At 51.8% G+C, this 12,069-nt stretch overlaps 1 protein-coding gene across 2 annotated transcripts in view; it reads right to left on the reverse strand.

Annotated features, from left to right (window-relative positions):
• Positions 1 to 12,069, reverse strand: part of SMOC2 (SPARC related modular calcium binding 2) — a 154,203-nt gene that overhangs the window by 94,834 nt on the left and 47,300 nt on the right. For both annotated transcript variants that reach the window (XM_070461328.1, XM_070461327.1), the window contains exons 3-4: positions 2,534 to 2,640; positions 1,439 to 1,538 (exon numbers count right to left, since the gene is read on the reverse strand). In XM_070461328.1, the coding sequence (XP_070317429.1) occupies positions 1,439 to 1,538; positions 2,534 to 2,640 (207 nt within the window). The remainder of the gene's footprint in view (positions 1 to 1,438; positions 1,539 to 2,533; positions 2,641 to 12,069) is intronic.

Here is a 12,069-nt window from a genome sequence, read left to right on the forward strand (position 1 = left end):
AATCCACATGGACAGTGAAAAAAATGGAACATTTCTACACAGTAAAATGTGGCTGCTACCTGGTTGGAAAAATCAATGTGAGTGAACAGTAGGGTGTTTTGATTCTAGAAATGAAGTATTACAGGGAAATCATAAGAAACCCGGCCAACTTTGCTCATGGTTTTCTAAGAAAGTGCTTTCAGACACTACTTAATTTTTCAAAAGGTGTCAGTAACATCACAGAAACAGGTAAGTCTTCTGCTTTCTCCTTCATAAAATAAGGCTCAATGCGACTCAAAATGCTGGTACCTGGTGGAAATGAAATAAGCATTTGCAAGCATCTTTCAGACTGAGGGACACAGAGGCCAACTCATTACGCTGATTTTTTTTCTCTTTCATTTACTCCATGAGTTTGTAAAAGAATTATTAGGTGCAAATGTTAGCTCACTAAAAACATATTTTCAGCAATTTTTAGGTATTGGATGACAAAACAGTTTTAAAAATAAATATATTTTAATTCCACATTATGCACACCCTCTGGCTTTTAAGTGATGACCAGTCACTTGAAATATTAGGTTTTGTGTTACTGCTAATTATGTGTGTCATCATGGTGGAGCAGTTATGAGTTCTGACCAGTGACTTGGCTCCTGGTATAAACGTCTGAACCGTGGGCAGAATTTCTAATTATAAGATGCCTGCTCTTCAAACAGAAAAGAGGCCTGAAAGTAAACTCTACGTACAAATGCCTAAATATTGTCTGTAAAAATTCAGGAAGATGTTTTGTATTGTTACATAACATGTGTTTTTCCTTAGTAAATTTAATCAGTGTAGTTGCGACACATAGATCATGAAATGTCTTGGGAAATGGTCTGACAGGTCTCCGTCACCAATTAATCAAAACTCAAGCTGCAGACCATTTTCAAATAAAAATGATCTGAATCATTTATAACATTTTGGTAAAATATTAATGGAAAACAGGCCCTTTTATAGATTATTCTCCCACCAGTGTTATTACCTTCGGTACATCAAGTCCACTTATGAGTAATAAAATAACACAAACAAACCATCTGGAAAGGGATCTGTGAAGAATGATCTGCTTTTTCTTTGCAATCATATACATACAAACCCAGAAACGCTCGCTTCTTTCAGCCAACGAAAACATTTGGTCATTTCTGCTGTTGACCACAGTCCTAGCGGCCACTCCTAAAAATTACGAGTCCCGAATTTCTGTAACCTATGGTGGTTCAGAACCAGATCTTCCATTCGTTTAAGCTTTCTTGAAAACAAAGGCCTCATAATAATTTGGGCTTTGTCCAGTGACGCAAATGTATCCCGATATTCCCCATAATCCCACCTAAGCTGACTTCCTTTGCGGTTCTGAGCAGACATTAATAAGACCGCCAGCACACGGCCAGCAGCGTCAGTGGCAGGCTCCCCGCGTACGGGGCGTGAGACCTACCGGGACAGCGGGGCGTCTTGTGGGCCACGGCGGTGCCGCTGACAGGCCTCCCATTGGGCGTCACGCACCAGCAGTACCCCGTGTAGCTGTGGCACTGGACCTGGGGGGGAAGGACAGACGGGGCGGTCAGTGCCCGCGGGGGCGCCCGGGGCTTCCTGAGGGCTGCGTCTGGGCACCTGGCAAGGGGCCCCGTGGTGCCCTGGACCCGATCTCAGGGAGGAAAGGAGTCGGGGGTGTTTGTCCCGGACGCTGCTGCTGCCGGCCCGTGGCTGCTCGGTGTCTGAGCCCCCACTGGCCCTCATCTTACGAGAGGGGGTCCAAGGCCCTGAGCAGCCAGGACGCCTGCTCCCAGCCTGCCCATCGGCCCGGGGTGGAGCTGGGGACAGGAGACATGTCTGGCTGCCAGTGAGATGCTCTGTCCCTCCCCCGAGCCAGCCTGACTGGGCTCCACCCGCAGCTCCAAGCTCTCTCTGTCTCTCCCTCTCCTTCCTGAGACTTCCAAAGGTCAAGTGATCGCTGTAAAAAATGCACAGAATTCGTATTATTGGAAGAAATCTAGAGTGAAAGTCGCTCAGTCGTGCCTGACTCTCTGCGACCCCATGGACTGTACAGTTCATGGAATTCTCCAGGCCAGAGCACTGGAGTGGGTAGCCTTTCCCTTCTCCAGGGGATCTTCCCAACCCAGGGATGGAACCCAAGTCTCCCGCACTGTGGGCTGATTCTTTACCAGCTGAGAAACCAGGGAAGCCTGTACTGTTGGCTGGCTCATGGCAGATCCTATCTTGTTTGCTTTTTTTCCTATCAGAAGCTAATACGTCAGTCAGCAGGGCATCTCAGGAATTCATTTCCTTTAATACAAAATGACAATGATAATATGACCTGTTCCTGGTGACCCCAGGAAAGGCAGACAGTACATGTGACCCTGACCTGTGATCTGGCGTGTGCCCCTCCAGAAACGACATCACACTGGGGCTGGGATCTCTGCCATGAGCTGCTGGTGAGACCCCATCCGCTCCCCAGGACAGGAGCGCCTGCTCCGAGGAGGGAGCCACCGCTCTGAGGGGAAGGGAGGAGCCGTCCCCGGGGAGGCCCCACCTGGCTGTAGGTGCCGTCATCGTTGCACTCCGGGATGAACACCTGCTGCAGCTCCCGGCGGGCCTGCTCCTGGGTGTACTTCCTCTCGGCCACGCACCTGGACACGTCTGCGGGGAGACACAGGGCAGAGCGGCGGTCAGGCCCCTGGAGACGCCCAGCGGAGGCAGCGCGTGGGTGGCTGAGCTGCAGGGGCTCACGGGCGGGCGGCTGCAGGCGGGCACCTCTCAGGGCGCCAGGGTCCCCGAGGGGAGGCCAGACCTGGCGGGAAGAGTGGGGTGTCCTCCACGTCCAGGGAGCCAGGAGGCCGAGGCTCCGAAAAGCCACCGGGCTTGACTGTGGTGAAAAGCAGACTCTGCTTCCTGGACAGCAGACGTCGGCTGGTACCCCCTCAGGCCACGGACAAGACTCCAGGACCCAAGGACCTCCCCCAGGGCACATGGCCAGGCTGCGTGCCACGTGGGGGCCACGTCTGAGAGCTACGGTGAGGATCAGCCCAGGGACGCTGGGCCGGGCGTGGGAGGGCAGGCCCCCCGGGGGCGCAGACCGTCTGGCCCGTGGCCGCAGCCCAGGGCCCGCCCCGTCTGCGCCCACCCTTGTCCGCCCCGCAGGCTCTTCCTCTGCATCTGAGTTTCTTATGATCTCAGAGTGACACCAGCTCCTGTGCTTCCAACCTCGAGTGGAAAGTCAAACAAGTCAGATTTAAGGGTCAAATATCTTTATCAGGCCTCCTGGCTCACTGACACAGACTTCCACACATTCACAGTGAGATATCCAGTGTGATGGCTGGATAGAAAACACGAGGTTCCTCCTGTTCCTTGGGAGGTTACCCCGGGACCCCATAAACTAGCAGAAAAGGGAAGGACTGGACAGCCCCCACCCAGCTCCAGACACAGGCGTCAGGAAACGCAGCCACCAAGACGCGCTGTGGGGACCAGGTCTCGGTGAGAAAGGCAGTACCCACTCACCTGCTCCATCCGAGCTGGGCACCAGAGCCTGCTCACCCTTGACGCTCGTCTCGGAAGCCTGGCACAAGTTATGGAGGGCTGGGCTGAGCCCCAGGAAGGGCCCATCTTCCCAGGACTGCAGGCCAGCTGAGTCTGTGTCCACCGTGGAGAAGCTGCCCCCGGGGCCGCCCCCGCCAGCCTCCCACACGGGGCCCGCACCCCGCGCACAGGGCTTACGCCAGAGTCACGCCAGCCCACGTAACTCACTTGAATCTCACAAGTTGAAAAGAATGGCTTTCTCCATTTTTCTTAAGTGTTTCCAGATTTAAATTACAAGTTGTCTAGGTCTGAAAGGCCCTCTGAACGCTGAGAGATACTGCTTCAAACGTGTCCACCGCCCAGCATTTTTAGCGGGTGACTCTCCGCTTGCCTGGGAGTAAAATCTCCTGGCTACAACGAGACGCCATCTGGGCCCCAGCTCGGGGCTCAGGCTCCTGTCCCGCGGTGCCGGGTCTGAGCACAGATGCTGCTGCTGGGGGCCCTCATCTAGGACCCCGAGCAAGTGCCGCTGGGGCGCCCCTTGGCAAAATGGGCCTGTGCACTGGGGGGGCGTGTCCATGCGGGCTCAGGCCTCATGTCGTGATCTGCATTCTTGCCAGCACTCAGCAACATGTGGTTTTAATGCAGCCTATGTTTTTGCTGAGGCGAAAACACTGCTGTGCTGGACTTCTGTCCTCATTTTTTAGTGTAACCTGTGGTTTGACTGTCTAAAAGGAAAAGTGATATGCGTTCCCAGCCTGCAAGCTCTCCACGAGGGTCCAGACAAGTTACAGATTACTCCCAAGAGCTGAACTCTCGAGGACCACAGCAAAAACACATACATCGACCAAAGAACCCTCCCGTCTCCGATGCCAGCTTCAAAAGCTTGTGTGTTTGCCACTGATGAGGGAGTTCTCAAACCTCTCACGTGGACAGAGCGTTAAGTTCCGGTTTATGCCAGCACACAGCCGATGGCCCAGGCACGGGGAGCCGGGAGGACTGTACAGCGGGAAATGCAGGGCCCATCCCCAAGAGCAAGCCTCGATCTGCCCACCAAACCAGGGCGCCACTTGCCCAGACCACCTGCCTGCCCCGCCGCATCCCAGACATCTAAGTCAGGCGCAGCGGCTGCACTCTTGAGAAGGGTCTCAACAGCAGCCCACCGCTTCTATCCTACTGAAGTATGGGGCCAGCCCCCTGGTGTGTGTTGTCTCATTGTGCTCACTGTTTTCTCTCAGTTGCAAAGTAACAGATATTCCTTTTCCAAGGGGATCACAAGCATCAGGATGCATTGGTCACAGAGACTGTCACAATGCAGCACTTGCTCTAAACCAGAAATAAACAGCCACGTTTTATAGCGGTCATTTCTAATGATGCTGTCTTTTAAACAGGAAGCAAATCATTTCCTACTTTGCTAAAATCACTCAAGATCGGATTAAGCGATTATGGGAAAAGACAGATTTGCTGCCCGTTTCATGCAGAAGAATTTAGGAGAAGAACAGTCACAAGGACCCAAGGAGGCCCAGCCAGAATGAGGTCAGGGCACTGACGTTTACAGGCAGCCCTGAGCTGGACCGCCCCGAGCCTCAGCGCTCCTCTTGGGGGGCCCCTGTCCATCACACACACAGGACGATGCTGAAACACGACCCTGAAGAAAGGGGATCTTTAACTCTTCCTAGGTGTCCTCACCCCGGAGAGAGCCCCCCAGCCAGCTCCTTACTGAGGAAGAAACTCAAGGGGATATGGAATTACTTACAGTCCATCTGTGAAATCTATGGAGAGGCTACACTGAGTAATTTTCTGGTCAACAGACCTGCTGACTCTGGACCTAGCAGGGTGACTACGTGTGGTGGTTTTGAGCATGGGGGGGTCAACCTTCTGGGGACACAGCGTTCTCTCCGCTGGGCCCCCGTGGCCAGCATGGGGCCTGCACGGACCAGGCCGGGGTCGGAACAAACAAGGCTGATGAGGAAGCCAGCTTGCTGTTGGTAGCAGCCGCAGAACGCTAGCCTGAGGGTGACTGGCTTCTTACTTTATTGGCAGCGAATGAAGCAGATCTTGTATTTCAAAAGTTGTAGTACTTTACCAACCTGTCATTTTGAAGGCCAGACTCAGAGAAACTGAGAACTCTGTGCCGCGGCGTTCTTTGCGTAAATGATGCGGAGCGCCGGGCTGTGGCACAGGACCAGCAGGACGCCAAGGAGGCTCCTCGTCTGCCCACCTGCCGCCGGCCAGCGGGCAACACCGCAGCAGGCGCCCACGCCACCCCTCGGCCAGAGGGCGCGGCTCAGAGCCGAGGAGAAAGGGGCTGAGTGTCTATTTTAAGTACGTATTATCATTGTAAACGCACAAAGAAACAAATTAGACAGCAAAACCCAGGGTGCATAATTGGGGTGGCCAAGGCCTAAAGGAAAAAGATAAAGTGCAAACTATAGCACAAACATATGAAAGTGTTCAGACGTTTCTGACAATGCTTATCCAGGAAACAACCGATCAGAACTGGCTCTGTGATGACTGACCACCGTGACCATCCGTGCACCACACCAGCTCCCTGTGAAAGTGGTCTCGGGGTCCTTTTGTGTGACATTTGGCCTTGACCTTTGCAGGAAGGAGACGGCTGAGGCCATGCTGTGCCCGCCCAGCTCCCCCGAAGAACTCTTGGAGGACACAGGTGTTGCTAAAGCAAACAGAGAAAGTTTTTTTTTCTTTCACAATATTTCACAAAGTTCTGTTGTATTTCTGATCCTGGTTTGAACATGAGAGCAATGGCCCCACCTCTTGTGTCTGCTTTCATCAAGAGGGTGCGTCTAACATCAGACCTGGGAGAACACCGTGGAAGGTTAAGGCCAACAAGCCTGGGGAGGGTTTCTGCAAGGGACAAGCGCTAGCATGATTAAACTGTCCTGGAACCACACGTGTAACAGGCATCTCAGAGCCTGCCTGTGGGTGCAAGGAGTCTGATGAGACCTGTCAGGAAGCAAGGACACAGGCCTAGCCAAAAGGACCTGGCAGAGGACACACATAAGTACATATGTTCTTACAGGACACACATGCAACCTCCCCACACGGAGGTGCATGCCCACATATACACATGTATGTGAACCTGTGCACACAGGCACACACATCACATGCCTGCAGACGCCCCCATGGAAAGACTCTTTTTGCTGAAGAAAATGCTGGCAGGTCAACACTGATTTCAGTTCAGTTCAGTTCAGTTGCTCAGTCGTGTCCAACTCTTTGCAACCCCATGAACTGCAGCGCGCCAGGCCTACCTGTCCATCACCAACTCCCGGAGTTTACTCAAAATCATATCCATTGAGTCAGTGATGCCATCCAACCATCTCATCCTCTGTTGTCCCCTTCTCTTCCTGCCCTCAATCTTTCCTAGCATCAGGGTCTTTTCAAATGAGTCAGCTCTTTGCATCAGGTGGGCAAAGGATTGGAGTTTCAGCTTCAGCATCAGTCCTTCCAATAAACATTCAGGACTGATTTCTTTTAGGATGGACTGGTTGGATCTCCTTGTAGTCCAAGGGACTCTCAAGAGTCTTCTCCAACACCACAATTCAAAAGCATCAATTCTTCGGCACTCAGCTTTCTTCACAGTCCAACTCTCACAGCCATACATGACCACTGGAGAAACCATAGCTTTGACTAGACGGACCTTCGTTAGCAAAGTAATGTCTCTGCTTTTTAATATGCTGTCTAGGTTGGTCATAACTTTCCTTCCAAGGAATAAGCCTCTTTTCATTTCATGGCTGCAATCACTATCTGCAGTGATTTTGGAGCCCCCCAAAAATAAAATCAGCCACTGTTTCCCCATCTATCTGCCATGATGTGATGGGACCAGATGCCATGATCTTAGTTTTCTGAATGCTGAGCTTTAAACCAACTTTTTCACTCTCCTCTTTCACTTTCATCAAGAGGCTTTTTAGTTCTTCACTTTCTGCCATAAGGGTGGTGTCATCTGCATATCTGAGGTTATTGTTATTTCTCCCTGCAATCTTGATTCCAATTTGTGCTTCTTCCAGCCCAGCGTTTCTCATGATGTACTCTGCATATAAGTTAAATAAGCAGGATGACAATATACAGTCTTGACGTTCTCCTTTTCCTATTTGGAACCAGTCTGTTGTTCCATGTCCAGTTCTAACTGTTGCTTCCTGACCTGCATACAGGTTTCTCAAGAAGCAGGTCAAGTGGTCTGGTATTCCCATCTCTTTCAGAATTTTCCACAGTTTATTGTGATCCACACAGTCAAAGGTTTTGGCATAGTCAATAAAGCAGAAATAGATGTTTTTCTGGAACTCTCTTGATTTTTCGATGATCCAGCGGATGTTGGCAATTTGATCTCTGCTTCCTCTGCCTTTTCCAAATCCAGCTTGAACACACTTACAGCAACCAAGCTGCGCCCTGGCCTGGGCAGCGTTGCCAGATAACAGAGCCTCCCTGGGAGTAGAGGGAACTTCAGAGACCCTGCCTTACTCCCGGGCAGCTCATCAGAAGCCTGGGCAAGCGGCCGGTGATGCAGCTTCCAGCCTGTTTCTCGGCTATCCAAATAAAAGCAAGGGCTGCTGACCACCACACACCCATGATCAGGAAAGCCTTCAGAGAGGTAGACTTCCTCGTGTTTGCCTGAGCCAACCCTCTGCCTCAGAGATGAGAAGTCAGGTGCAGCTCTCCAGCCTGGCTTCTTCGTCCTGGTTACATGGTTCCCTGACCTCTGGGAGCTCAGGGGGTGCAGAGGCCAGAACCTCGCCCCCCAGCCCTATCCCTGCCCATGGGGAGACCCACAGCGGCTCCTGCCCTGGACTGGGGAGGGGAGGGAGGCAGGCGGGGCCACGCCAGTCCTGCTGGGCTGCGTGCCTGCACCGCCCTCAGGCTTTACGTCCTGCGTTTTAATAAAATTACAGTAAAAGCGCACAGAGCACTTCAGAGAGGGCGCTACCAAGCCCTCAGCACCGAGAGGGGCTGACGGGCGCTCTCGGGCCTCGCAGAAATCCGCAGGAAATCCTCGGTGCTTTCGGGGGCGACAGCCCTGCTGACCACGTGCATGCATCATGCCTTTCATGGAATGTCCAGAAACAGAGCTGCAGCCTGAGCTCTCCCTGCAAGACCAGCAGAGTTCACATCCTGCCCAGGCCGGCAGGGCGTCCCCCACAAGTGGCCCGGGTCATGTGGGTGAATGCAGGTGGTCCCGTGGACCCAGGGCCCAGTCTGGCCTGAGCACGCCGAGGTGACACTCATCACAGCAGCCCGGCTGGGACAAAGGGCCCGTAGGCAACCCCAAGTCTTCTGGGCCGACGGTCACTATTCGGCCAGAGTGAACGCCCAGGTATGTATCACTCAGGTTTTCACAGGGAGAGAGTGAGGGGTCCGGAAGTCATCACAACTGTGATGGGGTCCGTCTGCACAACTTTGCAGACCTCTGTGCTCATGTGCTGATGACACTCACGCCCACGGAGACCCCAACACGGGCAGCGGTCACTCTGCGATAACCATCAGGACAGCACCTGTGAGATTGGGGCAGTGAAGGAGAAGGAGGAGAAATACCAGGCATCACTTTGCAACAATGTTCTTCTTCTTACACATCCATCACTCAAAAGACCTGGGTCTTAGAGTCTCCAGGAAGCTGCTTTTGTCAGAATCCTTTATGACTGTGTTTCCAGAAATTTCAGAATAATTCCAAGATCTCCTGGCATTTGACTTTTCTTTTTCTTCTCTCTTCTGTTTTTTAAATTTAATGCCAGAGATTTGCTTGAAAAGAAAGGCAGTCCCAACGGTCTTAGATCAAAAGAAAAACATTAATGAGTTTGCTGGGTTCTAAAAATAGAAACTCCACAAATTTCAAAGAAAATATGAGAAAAACCTATTTGTGTAAACCACTGCACTTCTGTTCAAGGTCAGGAGAGCATAATAGGAAATGCAAAAAACATTTTCCTCCAACTTAACCAAATCCCGAAATATTTCAATCGTTTATAAACTAGAACATCCAAAGGAGACTGGCCCATGAAGCTGTCACCCATCACATATGTGCAGATGTCTTCAAAACTCACAGCTTCACACTCACCAACTTGATACTTGATTACCAGCCAATTTCAACACCAGGAACAATTTAGGGCAAACGCGGATGGGTCTTTGCATTCCTTGTGGTGGAAGGGCCTTTCGGCCTGCTTCACCTCTCACCATCAGAGCGGAACGCGCCTGAGCTGGGCTGGTGTGGAGTCTGGCCAGCGCTCTTGGGCAGAGCGGGACAGCAGCGCTGCCCGCTGCCACCAGGATGCCCATCCCGCCCACCAGCACCAGGCCCCTCCTGTTCACACTGAACCCTCACCATGTGGCCCAGAGCAGGCTGGGGGTGTTAGACGCTGGACTTCAGGCGACAGGACGGGGAAGCGACCTGAGAGGCAAGCCAGCCAGTAGGAGGGGGCCCATCCCATCTGGGGAGGTCCGGCTCCCGCTCCCAGCCCGGCCCCAGGGAAAGGCTGCTTATGCAGGAAAAGTCTGCTGCAGGCGGGAAACCCCTTCTCTGTGGCCCCCTGCGGACCAGACTCAGATCGCCAGACCCAGAGACGGGGGCTGACAGCAGACGCCTCAGAGCCCCAGGCCTGCCCCCCAGATCTAAAATGTCAATACAATAAAGCCCGTTTATTTCAAACTGTGCTATACAACTAACAGCGTCTCTGTAAAGTAACTGTATATATTTGCTACCCATAGTAGCTGAAGCACCAAATAAACTTGATCTTGAAGTTTATAGGGATCTTCACAGTCTCTTTATTTTAATCCTTTTGATTTGAATTAAACTTGATTTTAGGAGATAAGTTCTGTTTTTACCTTCATTGTTGTTCAGTCCCTAAGTCATGTCCAATTCTTTGAGACCCCATGGACTGCAGCACGCCAGGCTTCCCTGTCCTTCACTGTCTCCCAGAGTTTGCCCAAATTCATGTCCACTGAATCAAAGATGCCGTCCAACCATCTCATCCTCTGCTGCCCGCTTCTTCTCCTGCCCTCAGTCTTTCCCAGCATCAGGGTCTTTTCCAGTGAGTCAGCTCTCCTCATCAGGTGGCCGAAGAATGGGAGCTTCAGCAACAGTCTTTCCAATGAACACCCAGGACTGATCTCCTTCAGGATGGACTGGTTTGACCTCCTTGCAGTCCAAGGGACTCTCAAGAGTCTTCTCCAACACCACAGTTTGAAAGCACCAATTCATTAGCACTCAGCTTTCTTTATGGTCCAACTCTCACATCCATACATGACCACTGGAAAAAGCATACCTTTGACTATATGGGCCTTTGTCAACAAAATGATGTCTGCTTTTTAATATGCTGTCTAGGTTTGTCATAGCTTTCCTTCCAAGGAGCAAGCATCTTTTAATTTCATGGCTGTAGTCACAGCAGTAGTTTTTAACCTTCTCCCTTATCTCATTTTTTGTCATAAATTGACAGCATGAAATTTCTTCAGTGAGGTGTGAGAATTCCAACCAAGGAGTTATCCAGAAAAGTTAGGCTGGATCCAAACACAAGTGAGCTAAAAATGACGTTACCGAAAGGCCATCTGTGTTTAATGCCAGCATGGCCTCCTGTCCAAAAACGACGCGAAGTGGACCCTGCAGAGCTCCAAGTGCGAGGTTTGGGAGAGTCCACCCTGACAGACGGACCCAGACAGACAGACGGACGGATGGGCCTCTGGCCTCAGTGTGAATAATGCCTCTCGGATGCCCATGGAGACCACAGCCAACACAGAGGTTTAATATGGCAGCTTCCTCACGGTCCTCCAACTGAGGGTCTGACAGGAGTTGTCTCCAAGAGGATATCTGATGGGGGTGTCCAAAGGAACACGGCACCAAAGAGGAACATAAAATCAAACCTCACACCACAGCACCTGTCCTCACGAGCTAAGCCAGCATAGGCCACTGCTTCTAGAAGCTTCTCTGCAGGGGAGATCCCCTGATACTTGAGTCTACTCTTGGGTCACTTTCCATTTCTCAGCGCAGACACCTGAGGTGTGTGACAGCCATCAAGGCATGAAGTTACCTCCACGTTCCTCACAGAGTGATGAGTTTAGGGCACACTAATCGGACGCCAGCAGGAAGCTGGGTGCTGGGCTGCCCAACGTCCGTGGGCAGAGGGCCCCATGAGGTGCCAACAGGAGCAGCACCCAGGCCCAGGGAACAGGCAGCTCTGTCTCTGTCACGGGGAGAAGTGAGTCGGACCTGTCCCCTAGGCCGGGTGGCCCTGTGAAAGGAACGGGGGCTCACTCAGAGCCTGGCTGAGTACGGGCCCGAGGCAGCGGCCTCCCTTCATTTGAGCAGTTGTTGGGCTAATAGCTAGATACCGCAGGACATGGTCTTAAGCGGGTTTTAGCCTGTGTGGTCTTTTCTCCTAGATAATAAGAAAAAGAAAGTCAAATCTCTTTCTGAAAATGACTCTATTTGTGTTTGAAACGTGTTTTGCTGAGTCAAACCTTTCATTAACGCGGGAAACGTTGCAATGTTTTGCTCTAAGCCTGCTTGTTAGCTCCAAATCCACTTCTTAAATCAGGAAAACTGAAAATTACAAG

Source organism: Odocoileus virginianus, chromosome 34 (genome assembly GCF_023699985.2).
Source record: "Odocoileus virginianus isolate 20LAN1187 ecotype Illinois chromosome 34, Ovbor_1.2, whole genome shotgun sequence".
NCBI lineage: Eukaryota > Metazoa > Chordata > Mammalia > Artiodactyla > Cervidae > Odocoileus > Odocoileus virginianus.